This window comes from Lipophrys pholis, assembly GCF_963383615.2.
Source record: "Lipophrys pholis genome assembly, chromosome: 19".
Classification (NCBI taxonomy): Eukaryota; Metazoa; Chordata; class Actinopteri; order Blenniiformes; family Blenniidae; genus Lipophrys; species Lipophrys pholis.
The window spans coordinates 26,266,965-26,291,963 of record NC_137647.1 but is presented as its reverse complement, the minus strand read 5'-3'; the positions used below and the strand labels follow the sequence as shown (position 1 = coordinate 26,291,963).

The 24,999-nt window shown below is 42.1% G+C and overlaps 1 protein-coding gene across 1 annotated transcript; it reads left to right on the top strand.

Moving 5' to 3' along the window:
* Window positions 1-24,999, top strand: ppl (periplakin). Its single transcript, XM_080488034.1, has 22 exons — window positions 1-219; window positions 10,303-10,402; window positions 11,050-11,204; window positions 11,482-11,602; window positions 12,238-12,363; window positions 12,864-12,905; window positions 13,452-13,613; window positions 13,688-13,795; window positions 14,214-14,309; window positions 14,426-14,548; window positions 14,711-14,857; window positions 16,201-16,352; window positions 16,432-16,535; window positions 17,402-17,559; window positions 17,646-17,824; window positions 18,684-18,822; window positions 19,871-20,064; window positions 20,178-20,328; window positions 20,410-20,493; window positions 20,577-20,693; window positions 21,733-21,825; window positions 21,915-24,999. The coding sequence occupies exons 1-22, from the start codon at window positions 170-172 to the stop codon at window positions 24,582-24,584; spliced, it is 5,271 nt and encodes a 1,756-aa protein (XP_080344160.1). The 5' UTR covers window positions 1-169; the 3' UTR covers window positions 24,585-24,999.

Sequence of the window (24,999 nt, the reverse complement as noted above, 5' to 3'; positions counted from 1 at the left end):
GCGTGTTGCAGGTGATTCGTGCAGTGCCGCGGGTACACGCAGTGTGGGAGGGCAGTCTGACTTTAACAAGGGTGTGTGGACCTTTTCGGACACACGACGCATTCACAGCCACCGGAGAGCCTGGGAATAGTTTTTACCGTCGGAAGCCGCTCGCAGGTGACCCGTCACCATGTTCAAATCCAAGAAGAAATCCACGGTGATCACGCCGCCCAAACCTGCGTAAGTACCGCTTCTTATTCCATGTGATGAGGGAGAGGCGGCTCCGCGCCCCACACTTCACTCACATGTACTCAGCCTGAAAGCAACTGCCTGTTGAAGCCCAATAACTTCACATTATACGTTATTTTATAGGTTTTTCCAGTATTCTGTCATTAATACGGGTCAGTTTAATTCCCAAAAAACACCTAAAAAATAAGCAAAATGTGCTAAAAAGTAGGATTTACAGTGGATTTATTGAATCTACGTGAATTACATGCACGCCGATTAAAACACCGCGTTCCACTTTCACATATTACACAATAACTTTCAAACAGTTTATAACATATTGGAAATGCACTTTAAATATTTCTTAAAATTATTCACTCTGGAAAGGCAGCCTGGTGAGCTGGGCGTGCCTGGTCTAACTAGTTGAGCACAGGTGGACTATTTGTCTTATGAAATGCTCTTTCCAGATCAATGGTCAGTAAAGCAGCTGAGACATGACTCGGATTAACTGGATTGAGTCTGAAATACAGAAAATAACCAAAGTCTGTACATTAGGTTGCATTTGTGCGCTTTAACCCCAGTGTGGGTGTGGCTGATAAGTGAGTAGTAAAGTTGTAGTGACTGGTTTGATCAGTGTGTGTGTGTGTGTGTGTGTGTGTGTGTGTGTGTGTGTGTGTGTGTGTGTGTGTGTGTGTGTGTGTGTGTGTGTGTGTGTGTGTGTGTGTGTGTGTGTGTGTGTGTGTGTGTGTGTGTGTGTGTGTGTGTGTGTGTGTGTGAGCCTCTCCCACATACTGTTGGCCCTATCAACTTGTAGGCGTTCCTCAGGGTTTGTCCAGGCTGGAAATGATTAAGTTGTTGAACATTCGACTCAGCTGTCAGGACATTTAGAAGACAGTGGAAAGACACCTCTCTGTCACTCAGCAGCTGTGAGGAGCATCAAGGGACCCCTCAATAACCCCCCCCCCCCCAGTAGAAAATGGTTTATGTCCTTCCTGTGACTCTGAACCTTCCAGTTGATTTTACTGGTGGTGTGGGTGCCACGGGGCAGATCATCCCACCAGAGCAGGTTTGTTACCTTTACCTGCGTAAAAACCAGCCAACAGACAACGAAGGAATCCAAACAATGCGACTCCACCCTCTGTGTCCTCTGAATGCAGCTCCACTTCTCAGGTGGTGCTCCTGCATGCACAGAAAGACAGAGAGCAGAAGTCGGATGGATTGAGAGTAACGTGTCAGAAGATTTTCCAACCAGGAGCCACTACCTGCTTCACACCACAGTTCTCCTTTCATACTCAAAACTGAAGAACGTGGTGGACTTATTGTAGTTTTGGTCAAGATGAGCTCAAAACATTCACTGCCTGGTTTGAAAATCATGAATCTGATTTGTTTAAATCTCTACTTTGTGAGAAATTGAGAAATCAGCAAAGAGGAGTGAATATCCATACAAACAGTTAGAAATTATTGGAGTTCATAAAGACATCAAGTGCTTATTTTTGTCAGTTTTTCTCATTATTTTCTAATGCATTCCTCCTATTGGTGTGAAACTGTAAACCTAATTTGAAAAAAGTATAGTAAAAATAGTTTGTAAATATTTATGCCAGTAAAACCATTCGTATTTGATATAAATATGTATTTAATTTGGTTGATGAGTATTACTATTAGCAAATGTATAGTCAGATGGCGCAGCTTAAAAATAAAGTAGAATTCAAATGCTTTTATAATTATATTTCCATAAACTATATGAAGAATACTTCATGATCATGAATTTATGCTGACATATCTTGTGTTATTCATGAGATATTGAAACAACTTTAAACTGAAATAAGAATCAAAACATGTAAACTCATCTAATGGTGTAACCATAAATCTATTAAAATGTTTGATAAGTTTAATTTAATGTATATTTATGAACCTGAACTCTGTTATAAATACATGTTCATGTTACAGCTTCATAAATAGTTTGCAGAAAATACATTTATATATTTTCAGTAAAGTTCAGGTTTCTGTGCTAACTTATCTAACTTAACTTAACTTATCTACGTATGAAATGTTTTTGTTTTGACATAATTTGATATTTAACCTGATAGTAAAAAAAACACATTTATTACATATATATCACAAACGCCTTTAATGTTTTGAGTTTAATGGTTGAAAGATCAATTATTTTACCACGATTAACTCATTGGTCCAAGAAAAGACAAATAATTCACAATTGAAGGTATGTTTTTAACCCAGAGTATGCAGTCCTTACATATAACACTTTCCCATGTAAATATCAGTAAATTTACTCATAAAATCTGTTTTTTCATATAATTTGGTTTTGAGTCTGCTGTTAAAGAGCTGCATTTATTTAGTTATTTTCTCCCTCCTGGAAGCAACATGATTTCTGAGGGAGACGCTGCGGGGCAGGGACCGTGACGACCCTGGACCTCTGTGAGCTGGGCTCAGTGACGAGGTCCACGCCCTCCGTGACTCGCTGCTCTCAGAGAGTTCTGCTTCCAGTTTGATTTCCCTCTGGGGAAACACGTGAGCTGCTTGCAGACCAACGCTTGGTGCCCGTTTCTTTCCTCGACCGGATCCGGCCCGGAGCACAGATCCAACTGCCGCTGAGTTTACTTTCTACTTGTGATCACAACATAAAGCCAAACTTCTGTACATCTGTTTTGGATTTCACAACTCAAGTATCCCTGGATTTTCTCACGCAGGATTTAAACTGCTGCAAACAATTTGAAGTGGTGCAGGCAGCATGTGCTCAGCGGCAGAATGCAGTCCAGGTTCGGTCTGTCCTGAACTACTGGACCACGTGTCCATGAGACTGGGTGTTGAGCTTGCTCAGGTTGTGCAGAAAGAAGAGATCCGTACATGTTTGTGACGGTTAACTTGTGTTCCAACGTGACAGAAATCCCGCTTTGGGTGTTTCCCATCTGGATCGGCCTCAGCAGAGCTCAGCGCTGCTCACCAGTCCTGACCTGCCCTGCCTTTCTCATCAAAACACCTCAGTGGAACCACCGCATTAATGTCCAGATACAGCAGGGGTTAACTCACACTCACACTCACACTCACACTCACACTCACACTCACACTCACACTCACGCACGCACGCACGCACGCACGCACGCACGCACGCACACGCACACACACACACACACACCCTAAGCTCATCCTCCCTGTATCTATACTTCTCCTTCCTGAAAGTCCACTTTCCTCCAATCAGCAGCTTTCAGGAAGATTTTCTGGCTGTTCCCCTCAAAGTGCTGACAGGCACGTTATGTGGCAGCGAACCTCCTCACCCACTCAGTATCTGCATAGATTCATCCACACTTTTGGTTCACACAGTCGTACACACCTAAAAGAAACTGTTGGATCAAGCAGGAGGAGTCAAATGGGATCCTTTCTGTTTGTTTTGGAGTGGACCCGGCCAGCTTGATAATCTATTAACATCTGCAGATGTTTGCTTGAGTGCAAAGAACTACAAGTACCTCAAAATGTAATACTATATTGTTCAAGAAACCTGAAAAAGCTCAAATGTACAGAGGGAAAAAAGTATAATTTAAACTTGATCTCATTTTAACCCTTTGTGGGGCAACTTGCTACACATGGTCACTTTCAGCTTTTTCTTCTTTCTTCAAAATAAGTTAATTAAAACTAAAAACACCATGAAAGATGTTTTGAAGACAAGCAGTGAGGAATTTATAGATTTTTCTTTAAACCATACACTGTGAAATATGTTTCACACTTTCCAACACGTTTGTTTAATTAAAAATATGAAATATAGTTAAGAAGGTAGAACAAACAATAAAGTCATTCAAATTAGAAATTTGGCACAACACCACCTAAGGTTTAAAATTCTACATTTCCAAACACTTAAAAAGGGTCCTGGTGCAAAATACAGTGACATTAATATTGATCTGGTTTGTAGTCTGTGGTTTCATTGATGTAGTTTGTGGTTTCATTGATGTAGTTTGTGGTTTCGTTGATCTTGTTTGTGGTTTGGTTGATGTAGTTTGTGGTTTGGTTGATGTAGTTTGTGGGTTTCATTGATGTAGTTTGTGGTTTCGTTGATGTAGTTTGTAGTTTCGTTGATGTAGTTTGTGGTTTTGTTGATGTAGTTTGTGGGTTTCATTGATGTAGTTTGTGGTTTCGTTGATGTAGTTTGTAGTTTCGTTGATGTAGTTTGTGGTTTTGTTGATCTTGTTTGTGGTTTCATTTATGTAGTTTGTGGTTTCGTTGATGTAGTTTGTGGATTCATTGATGTAGTTTGTGGTTTCGTTGATCTTGTTTGTGGTTTCATTGATGTAGTTTGTGGTTTGGTTGATGTAGTTTGTGGTTTCGTTGATGTAGTTTGTGGTTTGGTTGATGTAGTTTGTGGTTTCGTTGATGTAGTTTGGTTGATGTAGTTTGTGGTTTGGTTGATGTAGTTTGTGGTTTCGTTGATGTAGTTTGGTTGATGTAGTTTGTGGTTTCGTTGATGTAGTTTGTGGTTTCATTGGTGTAGTTTGTGGTTTCGTTGATGTAGTTTGTGGTTTCATTTATGTCGTTTGTGGTTTCGTTGATGTAGTTTGTGGATTCATTGATGTAGTTTGTGGTTTCGTTGATGTAGTTTGTGGATTCGTTGATGTAGTTTGTGGTTTTGTTGATGTAGTTTGTGGATTCATTGATGTAGTTTGTGGTTCCGTTGATGTAGTTTGTGGTTTCGTTGATGTAGTTTGTGGTTTCGTTGATGTAGTTTGTGGTTTCGTTGAAATAGTTTGTGGTTTAGTTGATGTAGTTTGTGGATTCATTGATGTAGTTTGTGGTTTCGTTGAAATAGTTTGTGGTTTCGTTGATGTAGTTTGTGGTTTCGTTGATGTAGTTTGTGGTTTCGTTGATGTAGTTTGTGGTTTCGTTGATCTTGTTTGTGGTTTCATTTATGTAGTTTGTGGTTTCGTTGATGTAGTTTGTGGATTCATTGATGTAGTTTGTGGTTTCGTTGATCTCGTTTGTGGTTTCGTTGATGTAGTTTGTGGTTTCGTTGATGTAGTTTGTGGATTCATTGATGTAGTTTGTGGTTTCGTTGATGTAGTTTGTGGATTCATTGATGTAGTTTGTGGTTTCGTTGATGTAGTTTGTGGATTCATTGATGTAGTTTGTGGTTCCGTTGATGTAGTTTGTGGTTTCGTTGATGTAGTTTGTGGTTTCGTTGAAATAGTTTGTGGTTTAGTTGATGTAGTTTGTGGATTCATTGATGTAGTTTGTGGTTTCGTTGATGTAGTTTGTGGTTTCGTTGATGTAGTTTGTGGTTCCGTTGATGTAGTTTGTGGATTCATTGATGTAGTTTGTGGTTTCGTTGATGTAGTTTGTGGTTTAGTTGATGTAGTTTGTGGATTCATTGATGTAGTTTGTGGTTTCGTTGATCTTGTTTGTGGTTTCATTTATGTAGTTTGTGGTTTCGTTGATGTAGTTTGTGGATTCATTGATGTAGTTTGTGGTTTCGTTGATGTAGTTTGTGGTTTCGTTGATGTAGTTTGTGGATTCATTGATGTAGTTTGTGGTTTCGTTGATGTAGTTTGTGGATTCATTGATGTAGTTTGTGGTTCCGTTGATGTAGTTTGTGGTTTCGTTGATGTAGTTTGTGGTTTCGTTGAAATAGTTTGTGGTTTAGTTGATGTAGTTTGTGGATTCATTGATGTAGTTTGTGGTTTCGTTGATGTAGTTTGTGGTTTCGTTGATGTAGTTTGTGGTTTCGTTGATCTTGTTTGTGGTTTCATTTATGTAGTTTGTGGTTTCGTTGATGTAGTTTGTGGATTCATTGATGTAGTTTGTGGTTTCGTTGATGTAGTTTGTGGATTCATTGATGTAGTTTGTGGTTTCGTTGATCTCGTTTGTGGTTTCATTGATGTAGTTTGTGGTTTCGTTGATGTAGTTTGTGGATTCATTGATGTAGTTTGTGGTTTCGTTGATGTGGTTTGTGGATTCATTGATGTAGTTTGTGGTTCCGTTGATGTAGTTTGTGGATTCATTGAAATAGTTTGTGGTTTAGTTGATGTAGTTTGTGGATTCATTGATGTAGTTTGTGGTTTCGTTGATGTAGTTTGTGGTTTCGTTGATGTAGTTTGTGGATTCATTGATGTAGTGTGTGGTTTTGTTGATGTAGTTTGTGGATTCATTGATGTAGTTTGTGGTTCCGTTGATGTAGTTTGTGGTTTCTTTGATGTAGTTTGTGGATTCATTGATGTGGTTTCGTTGATGTAGTTTGTGGTTCCGTTGATGTAGTTTGTGGTTTTGTTTGTGGTTTCGTTGATGTAGTTTGTGGTTTCGTTGATGTAGTTTGTGGTTCCGTTGATGTAGTTTGTGGTTTCGTTGATGTAGTTTGTGGTTTCGTTGATGTAGTTTGTGGTTCCGTTGATGTAGTTTGTGGTTCCGTTGATGTAGTTTGTGGTTTCGTTGATGTAGTTTGTGGTTCCGTTGATGTAGTTTGTGGTTCCGTTGATGTGTAAATGTGCAGGTCAGATCCACTCTGCAGGTTAATGTTAAAATCTGACAAGCAATAAAAGAGCTACTCTTAAATAAACAACCTCCCACAGTAAATGATCCAGAAGCAAACTTACTGATCTTGAAAATATAAAGACAAACTTTTTTAAGTTGTTTCATAAAGACCAGATTTGATGTTCTGATGTTTTTGGCCGACAGCCAATATGTTGATGGCCCTCGTCATAAAGGAACCCTGCTGAGGTGATATCAGCCTGAAGAACCTAACGCCCAGGCCTTTCTTCTCCAGGGACTCACTTTTATCTCTTACCGCTTTCATTTGTCATGTTAAGGTGAAAATAAGGTATTTAACTCTTTATATAACAACAGATGTGGAAAAAATCGATTTAATTTGAGTTGTTTGGAAATATTATACATTAGAAATGAGATTAAATGTTAAACAGACAGATTGTGGCTGGATCAATGAGCCGAACATGAAATCACATGTGTGACTTTAAAACAGGCTTCATTACATTTGATGTAAGAATAAAAGAAGATAATCCACAGACTGAACAGACCTTCTGCTTCCAGCAGATAGGCTGTACACGTAGGAACAGACCTTCTGCTTCCAGCAGATAGGCTGTACACGTAGGAACAGACCTTCTGCTTCCAGCAGATAGGCTGTACACGTAGGAACAGACCTTCTGCTTCCAGCAGATAGGCTGTACACGTAGGAACAGACCTTCTGCTTCCAGCAGATAGGCTGTACACGTAGGAACAGACCACTTTCTTTACTAAAACATTACTTAAATCAGATTATACCATTGGGATGGACTCAGCGCCGCCCGACCAGTCAAGCCAAACTCAGCTGGACTCGCCCACTCTCTCAGTTTCAAGTCTAATTCTTAATAAAAAAGACCAAAGTAGTTTTAAAGAAAGATGAATACAAAATAATAATAATTATTATGATTATTAGTATTTGTAGAAATAAATCTGTTAAACAGAAATAACTCTGTTATCAAAGGATTTGTGACCGAAGCTCATAAAAGTGCATAAATACTTTTCGCTCCGTACAGTCCTCTCTTAGCACCAGTGAATTTTTCCAAGAGATCTGATTGGTCAGGAGGCGCAGCTTTAATACTTGTTGATCTCTTTATTACCATCTCACCATGGAGAAGTGAACCAGGTTCAGAGTACGGAAAACCCAGGGTTAATCCCTGAAGTTACCTTGAATCCCACTTTGTAGTGCAGGCCTCTGAATTGAGAGTTTTCTGAACAGCTCCCTCTGCTGGATGGCCTGTGTAACAGCGGTTCAAATATGACTCCTTTCCTTGTTATGTAACCACTGACATGGATGCAAATACTTTATGAAATCTGTAAATGTGTTGGTAAGCGTGTGTGTGACCAACACACACACACACACACACACACACACACACACACACACACACACACACACACACACACACACACACACACACACACACACACACACACACACACACACACACACACACACACACAATTGTGGTGCACTGTCATTGGTGAAGGTGTGTCTCCTGTGTGCAGGCAGGAAGCTGCCGGGCCTGTTTTATAGCCCTGAAGGAGAGACAGAGTCAGGTGAAAGTATGTGAAACAGACCGTGAGCTGCCTCAGTTTGCCATAAAATGTCATCTGGTCTGGATTGAAGTCACAAGTAAAGGCAAACAACAAATTCATGTTAACTCCACCCAGACTTCTTAGTGTGTTGTAGTTCATGTTGTCATTGACCGGGTGCAGCAGCACCCTGGACTCCTGAACTCCTCAAAGCTCCTTCAGCAGGTAAAACTTCAACACGCTCCACCAGAAGAAAGTCACCATAGTGTTTCCCTTCATGGTGAAGAGCGGTCCAAACCTGGAGACGTCATGATGGTGTCTTCATCAGACTTCACCATGGTGGTCTTTACTGGTCTTTCTTTCTCCAGACAATTCAACCCTGGTTTAATTTCTCCACAAAATATTCCCCCAGTAGAGTTGTAGTCAGAATGCTCCTCTGATGCTCTCCTGTCTGTCCAAAGCTTTCTGAAGAGTCCCCATGAACAGAGAAGTGTTTCTGTGGGACTGGTGGAAACCCACAGTCTCTGATGATGGTTTCACCCTTCACAATCTCATGCAATGCCAACGATACCCCAACTTTAGGAGTACCTGTGGTCACAAGGTGCTTGTGGGGAGTTTAGAGCTGTAAAGTCACACAGGAAGTTGACACGAAATGCATCGTGAATTAAAACAATTTCTAAAACTGATTGCTTCCACCTGAAGTCCCGGGGTCAGAGGTCAGGGGTCAGAGGTCAGAGGTCAGGGGTCAGTGGCATGAAAATATATAAAGAAATGACAAAAAAACAACAACCAAGTCAGTAAACTTCAGGCTTGTGTCTTCAGACACACGTGCAACGGAAAAAACTAAGAAACATTAACAGTACCCACTGAAGTGTTTTAACCTCATTTTATCAATGTATTTACCAGTAACTGCAGCCTTATCAATATTCAACATGTCATGTGACTTAGACCCGATTACACTGCTTCACCTTTCTACTGCAGGAAACTTTTCCTTCGTGTCACACGGACTGTTCACACTGAACTCGTGCAGATTTGACGGTTGCTTCTTGGCAGCTGTCTGCATACCAGTGAATTCCTGTGTTTCTGGATTGTGTAACATGCTGCAGTATAACAAGTTTCATGCAGCCGCAGTGGTTTGTGGCTCTTTATGTTCTTCAGAAGAAGACAGTGAGTCATCAGCGCAGCACGAGCATCCCCGAGGAAATAAAGAACTGAGCAGTCAGATTAAGGCTCATCGAGTCATTCATGACCATGCGCCATGCGCCATACGCCATACGCCATGCGCCATACGCCATGCGCCATACACCATACACCATACACCATACACCATACACCATACACCATACACATGGCTATGAAAGCAACCTGCAGCTCATTATGGTTCTACCTATTTGGAGTCATTTCGAACTACAGTAAACCAGCAGTATCACATAACGTCCAGGAGTCTCATTCACCTGGTGTTTCTAGGATTCTCACCTCCTCATGAGTATCACAGCAACAATCTGAACCATTTTCAGGAATCTAACAGTGAATTTATGATCAAGTTCAGCTGGACACATAAATCAGAATAAAGTTAGATTTAGATGAGATAAACATGATAACGGTCCTCACAGTATGAAGACTTTAATGGTCTGTCTCCTTTACCCCTGCATCTAAACATCACATCTCATTTAATATGTAATCCTCCCTGCAGATGAAGTGTTTTGCTGGGTTTTCTTGTATAATTCACTCTCTGGATGTGTTTGTACATGGGAGGTGTCCTTTTTGGTCCAACTGAACATGTCCCTGTGAGTCCCGGTAGGAGCGAGCTGTTTGGCGGAGGAGACGACCATAACGTTGCTTCTTTCATCTGCAGGACAATTTCATTTTGCATTTGGAGGGACGGTGACAGACTCCAGTGACTTTAACGCTTATGACCAATTCCTTTGTGTTCCCAGTCCAGACACACATACAATCACTGGAGGAGAAATGTGTCTCTGAAGTTTCTAGTAATGTAGAGACTCGATGTTTCCATGTATATTAAACAACATCTCTGTCTGTGTGCCGGTCCTGCAGGGATGCCACCTCAGAGCTGGCGGCGCTGATCGACAAGCTGCAGAAGCAGGCTGATAAGGTGGAGAGGAACATCTCCGATGTGGAGCAGAACCTCAACAAGGTATCGTGTCTCTGAGCAGCTCCAGCAATCCAACAAGCTTTAACTGCACTTTGTATTGTAAAGGCTCAACTTGGCTGATCCCTCTCTGATGTGGAGCAGCTACGTCTGTGGACAGTTCTGCTCATCCAAAGTTTTTCAATCTAAATTGATAAAAGCATCTTCAGAGACCTCTTGATATCTAAAAGCAGCCTTTTATACAAATGACAGTCGCTTCATGTTACTGAGAAATCGACAGAAATGACCAAGCCAACAGGGTTTTATGTGTTGTAATACTACTTTGTGCCACAAGATGGTACAGCGAGTACCACGCATTCCATTTAAGACCAGAAAACTCCAGTAAGAATTAAAAATTCAACAAACTCAGAAAGAAACTCCCTAAATGAGCATTGAGACGGGGTTAGTCTTGTACTTCATCAGACACGGTCTGTAATATACTTGATGAATGATTGAGTACTTTGTGTGAGTGTTTTGTTGCTGTAGATTTTGTTTTTAAAACCTAAAACAGGTTCTCTGACCCTGGAGCTGTCGGCTGCATATTATACTGTGTCTATAGACATCTTTCGTTTAGTAAACAACCCACGTGCCTGACTGAGTGTCTACATGTTCTGCTGCTGTCTGAGTTTTTCACTGAGTTTTTCTCACTGCAGGATGTGAGTAAGCTCAACGAGGGGAAGCCGACGCTGTACTGTGAGGACTGTGGGAAGAAAATCTCCCAGTGTCTGGATCTGCTCAATGGCCTGGACGAGGACGCCAACAATGCCAAGCGGCTTCAGCATCCCCAGGCGGAGATGATTGAGCAGGAGTGAGTGCCATTAACAACCCTATCACTCTTTTTTCAGGAAGGTAGTATGAAAAAGGGATGGTTGCAGGGACTCCTCGTGTAAACAAAGCCTGAGAGTCACTTCAGTCACTCCTACCGGGACGCAAACACTTTTAGAACTGAGGGAGTGTGTGTGTGTGTGTGTGTGTGTGTGTGTGTGTGTGTGTGTGTGTGTGTGTGTGTGTGTGTGTGTGTGTGTGTGTGTGTGTGTGTGTGTGTGTGTGTGTGTGTGTGTGTGTGTGTGTGTGTGTTCATCCAGCATGAAGCAGCTACGTGAGCGAGTGCTGAAGCTGCGAGAGGACAAGGAGCGGATCTACCACCTGGTGCGCACTGAGGGCGTTCCCACCATCAACTGGGGCAACATGATCGATGAGAAGCTGGTTGGTGACACACACACACTTACACAACCACCCACCCTCTTTTCCCTCCCCACCAATCACTGCGCAGCACAGTGAGGTCACATTGATTGACAGGTTGCATGTTGTGGCATTTCCAAACCTTCGTGTCTCAACCAGACTTTAATTTGAAAAGAGGTGTGAAGTTTTTATATTTAGCCTGCTCAACTTTTTAAAATATTGAACTTTTCCCAAATATATTTATTTATAAGGATTATAGTTCATTAATGAAGTATATGTTTTACCCAGCACTGGAATATTTCAAGTTATTTATTGTCATATATATATATATATATATATATATATATATATATATATATATATATATATATATATATATATATATATATATATATATATCCTGTAATTTCAGCTCAGATTTGTCTTTTTTTGTGTATTTTTATGCAGTAAAATAAGACAACATATGAGCATTATATTTGTATAAATCACTGTGACCAGCATCTTTAAAAACAACTTAATGTTGGAATGGTTTTAAAAATACTGTAGATCTGCAGTTCAGACCAACGTGCTTGATGCTTGTTATTTCAAACCAGATTTATCAGTGACACAGACCCATGCAGTTCTGCTGGACTGATGGTTCTGACTCTCTCTGCTTCCAGGACAACCTCAACAACAAGGGCTTCGGCCAGGACCTGCCGTCTGTGGAGAACGAGGTGGAGGAGCACAACATCTTCCACAGTGAGGTGGAGGCTCTGGCTCCGCACATCGCCACCAGCGGAGACAAGGTAGACAAACACAGTCACACCTAGAAGCACAATCAGAACCAAGGCCGGAACCGGAACCAGAGCTGTCTGGCCTGAAGAGAATCAGGAGTTAGAAAACCTGGAAACTGTTGAAAACATTTCGAACAGATCATCTGAAGTGATCAATAGTGAAATAATCCAGATCAAAACACAGCACCATGTAAAACCTCATCGTGAAACTAGTCCACTTGTGTCATCAAGTTAACCAGAATGAAGTCTGGATTAGTAACTTCACCCAGCTCGAGTTTGTGGAGTCATGTTTCCTGTTTCAAGCAAAATATTGACTCACAGCACTCAAGCTGTGTATGATCCCTCCTTCCTCCCGTTATAATGACTTATAATATAATGATAATAACTTACTGTCGGCACGCTCCACCACTGAGCTCCTTTCCTAGATAAGTAGTAAGAATTAGATTTCAATTGAAAACGAATTGTGCACTATGAATAATTCTTTGTTTTGTTTTGTGTGTTTGTCTCTATAGGAGTACAACAACCAAAACCAGATGAAGTACAACAAACTTCTGGTAAGAAAGTCAAAGTGAGCTGGTCGTCCACCTGGTAAACTGTTCAGTCTGTAAAAACTCTTCTGCCTCAGAAAATCATCAAAAAAACCCTCTGAGGAAATTCAACATGTTGAAAATTCACATTTAAACATGCTTTGTTTTGTAATAAAAACATTTTAGAAAGTGAAGTTTAACTAAAAACTGAAATTGAAATAGCATACAGTTTTAAGTGTAAACTTTTATGTTAAAGTACTATACTGTACGAGTCATCCAGACAGTGACTTTTTTATTTTATTTTATTTCATTTTATTTTATTTTATTAAGAGTAGTCTTGATTTGTGTTTTTTCTGTTATTTTAATCATCACTCAGTATCACTTTTGTTTTAATTTCTTGTATTAATGTTTTCTTGTCTTATTCAATTGGAAATAGTTTTCCTTATATAGTGCTTGAGCATCTTAGTCCCCTCTGCAGTGACTCTACATCATCAGTGAAGCACTTAAAGTAATGAAATGCCCAAATTCAAAATGAATGAATGTTTATTTAATTGTATTTCTGTTCTTTTCCAGGCCACCTCAGGTGCTCGTCAGCGTGACCTGGCCAGCCTGAGGGACTACATGCAGCGCTGCACCAATGAGCTGTACTGGATGGACCAGCAGGCCGATGAGAGGGTCAACTACGACTGGAGCGACGCCAACCTGGACTACCCGGCCCGTCAGAGGCAGTACGAGGTGGCCGAGGGGCAAATGGGCATCATGGGGGGGTGAACATCAGGGCACAAGCTCACATATGTCTTCCCCAACAGAACTTCATCAGTAAATGTCTGGAGTCCAAAGAGGCGACTGTCACCAAGGTGAACGAGGATGGAGAGAAGCTGATTGCTGCCAAACACCCGGGGAAGAACGTCATCGAGGTACAAGCTGTTTATTTGCCATTTAATCCCATTTATGGCTCAGACTTTATTCAAAAAATACTTCACCTACCAGAGATTTAAATACATGAAGACATGAAAACCATGCAAACACCTCACCCCACTACTGCATTTTTGGAGGTGTACTATACCCCTCTGATTCATGTTGGTACAGATCTGTCCCTTCCTGTAGAGTAAATCATACTTTTTCTCTAGCAGGACATGCAAAACAAGTAAAATAAATGTGTTTCAAATCATAAATAAAATGACTCGGGTTGATAAAAGTGTATTTCAGTTTGTCTCCTCATGGATTCTAAATAAAGCTCAACGAGAGTAAATTCACCTCTACCATATAGAAAAGACATGTCCTCATTGGGACTCTGTCTGGCTTTGTCTTATGTGTGTCTTTGTGTGTCATCAGGCTCACATGGAGGCCGTCCACGCTGACTGGAAGGAATACCTGAACCTGCTCATCTGTGAGGAAAACCACCTCAAAAACATGGACGAGTACCACAAGGTGGGACACACACACACACACACACACACACACACACACACACACACACACACACACACACACACACACACACACACACACACACTCAGCTCATCAGCCTGTGTGTGCATCTGCAGTACCACAAGGAGGCCCGGGACACTCAGGACCTGCTGAAGAGGCTGGACAAGGAGGTCAACCAGAAGTACAACCCAGAGTTCAAGGACGTGTATCAGATGGAGGGACTGATCAGAGAGCTGGACGTGAGCTTTCCTCAAAATACACTCAGCGACGACTGATGTTCAACACACCTGGCTTCTACAGCCCTGAAACCTGTGTGTGTGTGTGTGTGTGTGTGTGTGTATGTGTGTGTGTGTGTGTGTGTGTGTGTGTGTGTGTGTGTGTGTGTGTGTGTGTGTGTGTAGGAACAAGCTAAGGCCATGGAACACTTCGATGAGCGGGTCAACAACCTTCAGAAGCGCGGCCTGCAGGTTTCCCCCCTGAAGTACCGCAGGGAGACGCCCCAGAAGCAGCTGCCTGTAGAGGCTCTGTGTGAATACGACACAGACGAGGTCTGTACTGCCTTCAGAAACTCTCCCTGTGTTCAGCAGCTGCCAGCACGGCTTTTAAAATCCAAACAGTAAAGCTCCTTAAGTCCATGCTCCGATCACTCGGACGTAAAAAACGAAACATGTATGCAACAAAAAGTGATATGAACTGAGAGCACGGTCAAACGTTTAATATTTTTACATGTGGATCTTAGGGCCAGGCACACTTATTCACAGAGCACCCTTCAGACGCAAGGCAAGTCACAGTGCTTCACAATGGAAAAAAAGAAATGCATTAAAGCAGAGGTGTCCAACCTCGGTCCTCCAGGGTTCCTGTCCTGCAGCTTTAGCTCCTCCCAGTTCCAACACACCTGATTGTAATGAGCGGCTCCTTATTGGGCTTGTTCACAACCTTGGTGATGACATCATCATTAGATTCAGGGATGCTGAAGCAGGGAGGAACTGAAACATGCAGGACAGGGTCCTCCAGGACCGAGTTTGGACACCACTGCATTAAAGCATAATGAAAAAATAAAAGAAATACATTAAAGCAAGCAATTAAGAATCATAATCTTAAAGAGACTTAGAGTATGAAATACTTTAAAACCCCTCTCAGTCTCTCGCACACTCTCATCCTTTAATTGGATCAACTTTACTTTGCACTTTTCCCAGGCTGGTATTCGGCGTACCAAATCACCCACAAATATTACGTCTTCTCGTCAGTCCTCACGCGTCACGCTGTTCCTGTTGCAAACAATGGACTCGCTCTGTGCTTCAAACATAGAAATCATTCATTAGGAAGCACTTCACTGCATCACTTCAAAAGAATGTAATAACTGCTGCAGATTTTTTATCTTTAATGGATGAATATGACAACATTTATTATACCTATTTTTAAAGGAAAATTGAGAAAACCTGCTAAAATAAGCTTTCAAGAAATTGAGTTTTATTCATGAATTATTACATTACTGGCTGCAGATATTCAATTTCCAAAGCATTTTTATGCTCTTTTAAACCTCTAATAAGTCATTATTGAATTTCTTTTTATTATAATAATGATCAAATATTTTATTGCACATTTGGCTTCATTCCATTAAAAAGTCCAAAATGATGATCTTTTTTACTGTCTTATTAAAAAACTATTTGAATTGTTCTCATTGCTATACTAACACTGTTTACTTTCAGGAATTAGAAAAAAAAAAAAAAAAACCTAAAACGGCAGTTTGGCTGTAAAAAAGCTTTACAGATGTGGATCTGCTCAGAGCGCTTATGAAGCCGTCGATCGGCAGAGTGAGAATGTGAGAGTGCTACGTGTGGTTGTTTGAGCCCTGGAGTGATGACGGGCTGTGGCTGTGTGACCTGTGCAGGGCCAGATCACTCGTGGTGAACGCTACACTCTGCTCCGGAACAACGGGAACAAATGGGACGTAAAAGACGCAGCCGGACGGAAGCTGACGGCCCCGGCCGTCTGCTTCATGATCCCCCCCACCGACCCCGAGGCTGTGGCCGTCGCAGACAAGTGAGTGTACGAGGAGGCGACCCCCGAAGGCCTCCTGCATGTTTCCAGAAGCTGACGCCACTGTCTTGTTTGGCTGCAGCCTGGTGAGCCAGCAGAAAGCGATGAAGCAGAAGATGAAGGGCAGCAAAGACACTCTGCTGAAACGCTTCGACGAACTGCAGAGGGAGATGGGAGCCGGTACAGGTACTGCATCTATTCACAGCTTCAACAAACTTACAGATTCACCTCGTCACAGCTTCAATCATTCAGTGCTCATTTCAAACATTTAAGACACACAGAGATACCATCGTCATCAGTCTATAGTTAAGTCCCAACGTTAAGTAGTTTTATACCAAATTCTGATTTGTTCTGACCATAAAAACATGAGAAATACAGATTATGAACCTAATTATCAGCGTATATAAAGTTTTACACATTTAGCTGTGAAAGTAAATACTCGTGTTGCAGTAATTAATTGATATTTTGGTACTTCTATTTACAGTTTATACCACGTAACACTACTTCTAAAAGTCATTACTGAATACGCTCACCGCTTGAATTAAAATCCAAACCTTTATTCAAACCTTTCATTTTTCAACAATAGGTAACGGCTCGCATGCTGACGTTACAACAAGAATACTCCTGGTTCGAGTACAAGCCTGTCTGTGGATGTGTGATACTGTTTCCTGTTAAAAAAACTTTGTTTTTTACTCTATTGGGTATTTTCAGTGTTTTGTACAATTGTTCAGATAAGATGAGCACAAACAGAGGATTATTTCAAAAGTTTCTGTCTCTGCCTCGTCTGTGATATTTGACATTTTGGTAAATGGATTTCACTTAAATCGCACTTTTCAACTGTGTGTGTCCCAAATAGTTAATCACATTCACACACACACCAACAGAGGCTGCGGCCATGCAAGTTGCTGTCACTCCAATGGAGCAACTTGTAAAGCCACGCTGCTCCTCGCTGCATTCACTTCTACTTTCTCTATAAAAATGTAAATGTTGCATAAAATGAGAAGAACGTGATGAACAGGAACGTGCTGGAACTCCTCCTCTGACCTCCTCAGATAAGGACGAGCAGCAGTGTCGCCAGCTGATGGCCGGTTTGGACAAGGTGGTCAATGACCTGGACAAACAGGAGAAAGCCATTCATTCTCAAATGCGCCCGCCGCTGGAGCAGAGCAGAGCCCTGCAGGACAGCACGGACCGCCTGCAGGAACTGAGGGTACCCAGCTCCTCTGGGATTACACCATAAATCCACTCTGACCTGTTTCTGCCCCCGTCTAACCCGGCTCCCGTGTTTGTGTCCAGGACATTGGGACAGCGGTCAGCAGGATCGAACCGGAGAAGTCCTCTAAGGTGCAGGAAGCCAGGAGCTTCTTGATCTCAAACCCAAAGAGTGCCAGTGCACCGCAGCTCAACAGCAAGGCCGAGGAGGCCGACAAGAAGTACAGCAAGCTGGAGCAGCTTCTGCAGTCGTCCCAGGACAGGTGGGACCCCGCACAGCGTCCTCACTGTGTCTGCTCAGGACACACTCCATGGTTTCACATTGAGGTTATCCTTCTGGGCCACTGTACTTCAGGCTCTGGTCAAACCAGGAAGTATTGATGCAGGAAGTTTGTAAAAGTTCCTAATTTCCATTAAAAAGAAAAAAGGCGGACTATAATCAAATTGTGCTCATTATATATCCTTAATAAAGTTGCCATAAATTGTAAAAGACAGACAGTTACAACTTAGTTCTTTAGTCAGTCGTCAGTACCACAGGCGGTTTGCTTCATCCACACCTTTATTATGGGTATGTCTGTTTTTCGACAGCAGGGGGCGGTCATTGTCCTCATGATGCCTTTTTTCATCATGAATGAAAACGTTTGTGTCTGAACTTCTTTCAGTTATATAGAAACATATCCAGAGTGCCAGGAAACTCTGAAGAGATGAAGGCGTCTCAATTCGTCAGCAGTCATTTTTCATTTATTTTATATGATTAAACTAGTTTTACTAAGATAACTTCAAGATCTACCTAAAGTATAGTACACTCTATTTCAAATTTATGATGAGGCCATATGAAATTATATGTGTAGAATATAGGCAATCAGAAACAGACCAGTAGTAGTTGTAGTCACTCAGTGTCAGGAGGAGCCTTGTAGCAGGTTCCTGTTCACACACTTTGTTCTGAGCTGCAGGAAAAACGCACTAAACATGTTTTTAAAGGCGCTTAGTCATTGTTTGGTGTGCATCAGGGCTCAGAACTGAGCATTCAAATTTCCCCAGATGAACCAGACACTGTTTTTAAATCTGGTTTGAATGTTTTTGGAAGAAATAAGTATTTTATTTGTGTTGAACTTGTTGCAGACTAAAGAGTTCCAACCAGCTGGAGGCATCGCTTCAGAACGGGAAGAATGTTCTGTCCACCTACGAGAACAAGCTGGCCCGGGAGGAGGTCGCTCCACCTGACATGTCCTCACTGGAGAAGGCCCAGCGGGAACTCGCTGTAAGACACCTTATATCTGATAAACCTCCAGAAATACTAAAGTCCTGGCTCCTCCTTCTGGATGTCAAGATTATAGTCTAATGAAATTTTATGTTTTAATGCAGTGCAATTTGTTTGTATTTTTTTTAGATACATTTCTTTCCCCACAATTAAAATAACCACTAGTAGTGAAATCCATAAAAAAGTCAGTCAGAAACAATTGTGTATCCACTTTTAGAATTTCATGGAGATGAATGACATCTCAGTATAAATGCTGTAACGTGTGGTCAGTTCCAATGGGTGAATGAAAAGGGTTCAAATAGACATTTAGGAGCAGAGATCTACACATACTGATTGCACATCAGTATTATTTCACAATATTTGAAATAACAGAAGGCATAATGATGTGCATTGTTTGAGAGGGAAGTGGCCCCACCACTACTGGAGCCGTGTCACTCAGGTCGGGTTCATGTTTGATGACAGTAGGTCAACAGAAAGCAGAATTACACCAAAGGCTGGCTAATCAAAAACTTTGACGAATGTTTAGAATGAAACGATTCTAAGAAAACCAAGTGTGACGAGCAAAACATTTTGACCACTGATGTACGAGGCGGTGGATGGGTTAGGTGGTGCAGAGTCAGTCAGACAGATTCATCAGGTGAAACGGTCACATGATGAAGAATCTGATCTCCAAAGGTAAAGCAATGGGCTGTTCCTCCGGTTGGATCATGACTGCAGAAGTCTGTTCATGTTAAGCTAAGAAACCTCAGTGGTTATGTGTCCTTATGTTAGTGATATTCTGTATTATTGCTTGAAGTAGAATGCAGTACTTGATGTTTGTTTCAAATGTATGTAAAAGAGGCAGATAATGATAGTTTCTTCTTCTTTTTTCACGTCTTGATTCACACATTGACTCATTGGTCGTTTTGAAAATTGACCTAAAGGGAACTTCACAGTACTAAATGGTCTTCATGCAACAGCTGACCCGTGCACACTCACCGTTTCAACGTAAACTGTGTTTCCTGAAAGAGTTCTAAGGATTTGGTTGTGTTGACTTGTGCTCTGACAGGACATGGGAGGAGATCTGAGGGCCAAGAGGCCGCTGATCGCTGAGACGGAGCAGAACCTGCGTTCAGCCAAGAGCAGCAGTGACAACATGTACAACAAGTTCCAGGAGCATTCTCCTGACATCGAGAGGCAGGAAGCTGAGGTCCAGAAACTCAACAAGCGCTTCAACAACCTGCAGAGGCAGATCGACACCAGGTGAGGTGGCCAGGACACTGGAGGCCACAACCATCAGAGAAGAATCACTCCACATGACATCACAGCACGGACATTCTCCACCTCATTGTGTTTCCTCCACTGCTCGGTTTCAGGTCTCAGAGCCTGCAGAGAGCCAAGATGGCATTCAACAATTACAACAATGACTACAACAACCTGAACACCTGGCTGTCCCGCGTCCCGAACTACGAGCCCAAAGAAACCGACGACGCCAGACAACTGGACACCAAGCTGAAGAATCAGAGGGTGAGAGCCACCATCCAGTTGTTGTATTATTTGCTCTGAGTTTGTAAGAAGTCTAATCAGTGTTTCATTCCATTTGTACAGAATCTCCTCTCTGATATTGCCAAAAAGGAGTCCGACCTAAACAACGTCTCTAAAAATGCTCAGCTTTACCAACAAGCTATCAAGGTAAGAAACCTGAGGTCACAGGCTGAGATCCACAAAACACTGCCTGACATGAAGAATCAGTCATTTCAACAATTGTTCTTCAGGACTATGAGAACGAAACTGAGAAGTTCAAAGCCATCCTCGACATTGAGGACGGACTCGTCCCCCAGACGTACAAAAGGACCAGACTGGAATCACCTGCACTCCGAGTCAAAGGAGAGGTGAGTCCCAACAGACACTATCCAGTACTCACAAACACAAAAACTAACAGACACCTGTGATACACTCTGCCTCCTTCATACTCTACAGTTATTTTATTCATCTTTAGAACTTTATCATAACTTTTATGTTGCAATAGGATGATCCATCCACAGTTTCTTTATCACTTTTTTCATGTTATTTGCTTTGAAGACATGTGAAGAAGAATGATCTCATTACGTCAGCGTTGCATGAATGTTTTGTACCTTCAACACACCTCTACTCACTCTCTCCCGGGCAATGTCTCATTAGTGGTTGCCATCACTCATGAAGACACCTTTGAAAGTTTGACACCAATGTTTTTAGCTGATTGGAGGCAGATTTTAAAGAACCAGACTATGGGTATTGATGGTCATGTTTTGTTTTGTTTTTTGTTCCTTGGGTGAATAGTTCCTGTCTAGATATCATCAACTTGCAATTACGAATATTCCTACAATCCTAGTCGGTGCCATCACTTTGTTGTTTTCTTTCTGCCAGAAGAATTATTTACCTATTCATATTTATTTGATAACATTGAGATGATGCATGTAAAAACAAATGTGATAACTTGTTGTCCCTGATATATAACATACACATTGTTGTCTTAAGTTTGTATCACTCAAAATCACAAAAACTGCAAAATTGAAGGATGACTGCATATTAACATTGTGCCTCAACAACTAAAATGATGAAAAATACCCATCCATCCAATTTATATACAGCTTTATTCCACTTTGGGTTTTGAAAGACATCTCAAACTGCATAGAAGACCAAAAATTAGAAATCAAAAAAACTGTTTCAAAAAGCAGAATTCTTCATAACCTTTTCTGAAAACAAATGGACAAAATATGAACATTACCTCTATTATTGGAGGTGCTAATAGGTTCGTACTTAGTGTGATAGACAGGAAGAGTATACCTGTGCATTGAAGAGGTCATGCAACAAAAAACATTGTGGACCTTTGTAAACAAGTAAAAAATGACTAAATGTGATTTCAATAACATCTTATCTCGATGTTTGCAGGAAGCTGCTATTGAGGCCAAATTCACTGAGGTGAATGCTGTCAACAGGCAGAGGCTGCAGAATCTGGAGTTTGCCCAAAACCTTGTCAAACAGGTGAAACGTTACCATTCAACATTACAAAAACAGTAACATCAACATAAAAAGCAACAGCAATAACAATACTAATGATTTTGTGCTCACAGCAAGCTGACATCCCAATGATCCAGGCTACTAATGTCAAGTCAGTCAGTGCTGCTCCCGGGGAAGAGCCATGGAGAGTCCGGAAACAGCTGGAAGATGAAATCCACAGGAGAGAGCAGCTCGAAAAAGAAATTGAGACCATTCAAACTGAAATTTACGTACTTGAAGGTCAAAAGCCACAGGACACAATCGTCAAGAAAGAGCTGATTAAAAAGGTTCCAGACCCCCAGCTGGATGAGGAAATTCACAAAGTCCAGCAGAAACTGTCCGAAGAGCGCCGCAGTACTCACGTCCTGGAGAACGACCTTGAGATACTAAAGCTGAAGATTCGTGGCATCGAGACAGAGATCAAAGAAGGAGCACAAGAGTACATGGTTAAGGAAGTCCTGCGTATTGAAAGAGATCGCGGACAGGAGGAGGAAGTTCGCAAACTTCGTGATGAGCTGGAGGAGCTTCGAAGGCAGAAGTTGATAAAAGAAAATGAGCTGATTGAGCTTCAAAAGCAGGTGACGATCCTGGCTGAGGAGAAGAGCAGGGAGCAGGAGGTGATCACTGAAGAGGAGGTGATCAAAGTCCAGAATGACCCCCAACTTCAGACAGAGTACCGATTTCTCTTCGACAAGAAACAAAAAGAAATTGATGGCAGGAAGCAGCTTGAGGATGAACTGCACTTTCTTAAGGAGAAACTCCGAAGACTGGAAAAGGAAAAATCAATGGCAGAGGAGAAGATTTCCATCAAGGAGGTCCTGAAAGTGGAGAAAGATGTCGCCCTTGAAAGAGAGGTAGAAAATCTCAGGAGCCAGTATGAGGACGAGAAGAGCAAACGACGATCGTCACAGCGAGAGAAGGTCGATCTCCAGAGGAAAATCACAAGTCTCGAAGAGGAAAAGTCCAAGGTTATCACTCAGGAAAAAGTACGGGAGATTGTCCGCCCCGATCCTAAAGCTGAGAATGAAGCAGCCAGTCTCCGTCTTGAACATGTGGAACAGCAGAGGCGCTATAAAGATTCAGAACTCCAACTGAGATCTCTGCAGGATGAGCTGACCATGCTGAGGAACAGAGGGCCTCAAGTAGAAGTGAAAGAGATCATCAAAGAAGTAATCAAATACAAGATAGATCCACAAACCGAAAGGGAGCTGGAGGGACTTCGCAATGATATTGTAGATAAAACCCACCAGATTGAGAAATTTGAGATGGAAAGCCGCCAACTTCGTGATGAAATTGAAAGATGGAAGGATACCAAGCCCCAAGTGCAGACTAAAGAGGTGGTCAATGAAGTCCTGCAGTACAGAGAAGATCCCAAGACAAAGGAGGAGATTGAGACTCTGAAGAGAAAGCTGGCTGATGAACAGAAGAAACGCCTTGACCTGGAGAGAGAACGGTCAACTCAGGAAGAGAAGATCCGACTGAGGAAGACCGAGCTGTCTCAGGTCCGGGAGAAGTTTGTCCAGCAAGAAGTGGTCAAGATGGAAGAGGATCCTCTCCTGAAGTCAGAGTGTGAAACCTTCCTACACAACATCAACAACGAGCAAAGGCAGAGGGACAGCCTGAAGACAGAACTCTATCAGCTGCAGAGGCAGAAGGCAGATCTGGAAATGCAGCTGGAGGAGCTGGAGCGTGAGCGCAAAGTAAGACGTGAGGCGGAATTGGAGATCCAAAGGCTTCGGATTAGACTTCATGAGCTGGAGCTCCGTGACAAAGAAAATCGTGAGAAGGTGACTGTCAAACAGATGGTAGTACTGCAGCAAGATCCCCAACAGGAGAAGGAGCACTCCATGATCAGACTACAGCTGGATGAAGAAAAGCACAAACGCACCCTGCTGGAGAAGGAGCTGAACGCCCTCCTCCAGCAGCAGATCACTCTGGAGAAGGTAGACGTGAAGGAAAGAGTCGTCCGCACTGAGAAAGTCCAAGTTGAGAAGGACCCAGAGGCTGAGATTGAGATTGAAAACCTGAAGAGAACTCTGGAAGACGAGAAAAGAAGAAGACGAGACCTTGACGCAGAGCTGACCACCTTGACATCCAGGTTCAGTGAAATGGAGTTCACCAACACCAAGTCTACCAAAGAACTGTCATATATCCGAGACGAAAGCAACCGTCTGCAGCAAGAAAACCAGAGGCTGCAGAATGAGATCCGCAAGCTTCGCTCTGAGATTGAGATCACCAGCAAAGAGACACAGCTCATCACAGAGTCTGCGCCGAGAGGGGATGGAAAGAATATGGAGCTGAGGCTTGAATCCCTTCAAAAGGAACTGGCAGAGCTGAGATCTGTGACCAACCAGAAGAATGTGGAAATCGAAAAGCTGCAGAAGAGCCTGACAGTGGCAAAAACGAAGAGAGAGCAGAGGGAGAACCATCTCAAGAGATCCATTGTGGTCATTGACCCCGACACCGGCAAAGAGATGAAACCAGAGGAGGCCTACAAACTTGGGCTGATCGACTGGAACATGTTTGTCAACCTGCAGAGCCAAGAGTGTGACTGGGAGGAGGTCTCAGTCAAAGGCCCCAAGGGAGAGTCTTCTATGCTCCACGACAGAAAGTCAGGGAGGAAGTTCTCCATTGAGGATGCCTTGCGTATGGGGCACGTCACCAATAGTCAGCTTCAGCAGTACTTGAACAAAGAAATCTCCATCCAGGAATTCGGTGCGCTGGTGTCAGGCAAGAAAAAGTGAACAGTCTGACTCTCTCACAGTTCTGTTCTGATTTTACAAGGTTTCATTGGTATCACCTCGGTTGTCTAAATATCCTGTTGTCTTTGACTGTCTTTTCTTACTTAAATATTCTGGTGACTTGGCAACATTTTGTACTCCATGATCTTAAATGCACTTTGTATTTACGAGCTTATGCTCATTCAGTTCAAGGTACTGGTGTGAATATAAGGATTGGTATTACTATCGTTACAGCCAACTACATACCACTTTTAAGCTTGCATATGTTTGACTTGGTACGAGGGTTGAAAAAACATGTTTGACTTTATATTATCATTGAAATTCACAAGGGTAAAAAATGTTTCATTTATTTATGGGTTTTCCAAGGGTGCTCTGTTGTGTGCTCTGCAAGCTTCAATAAAAGCCCAATCAACGTGAG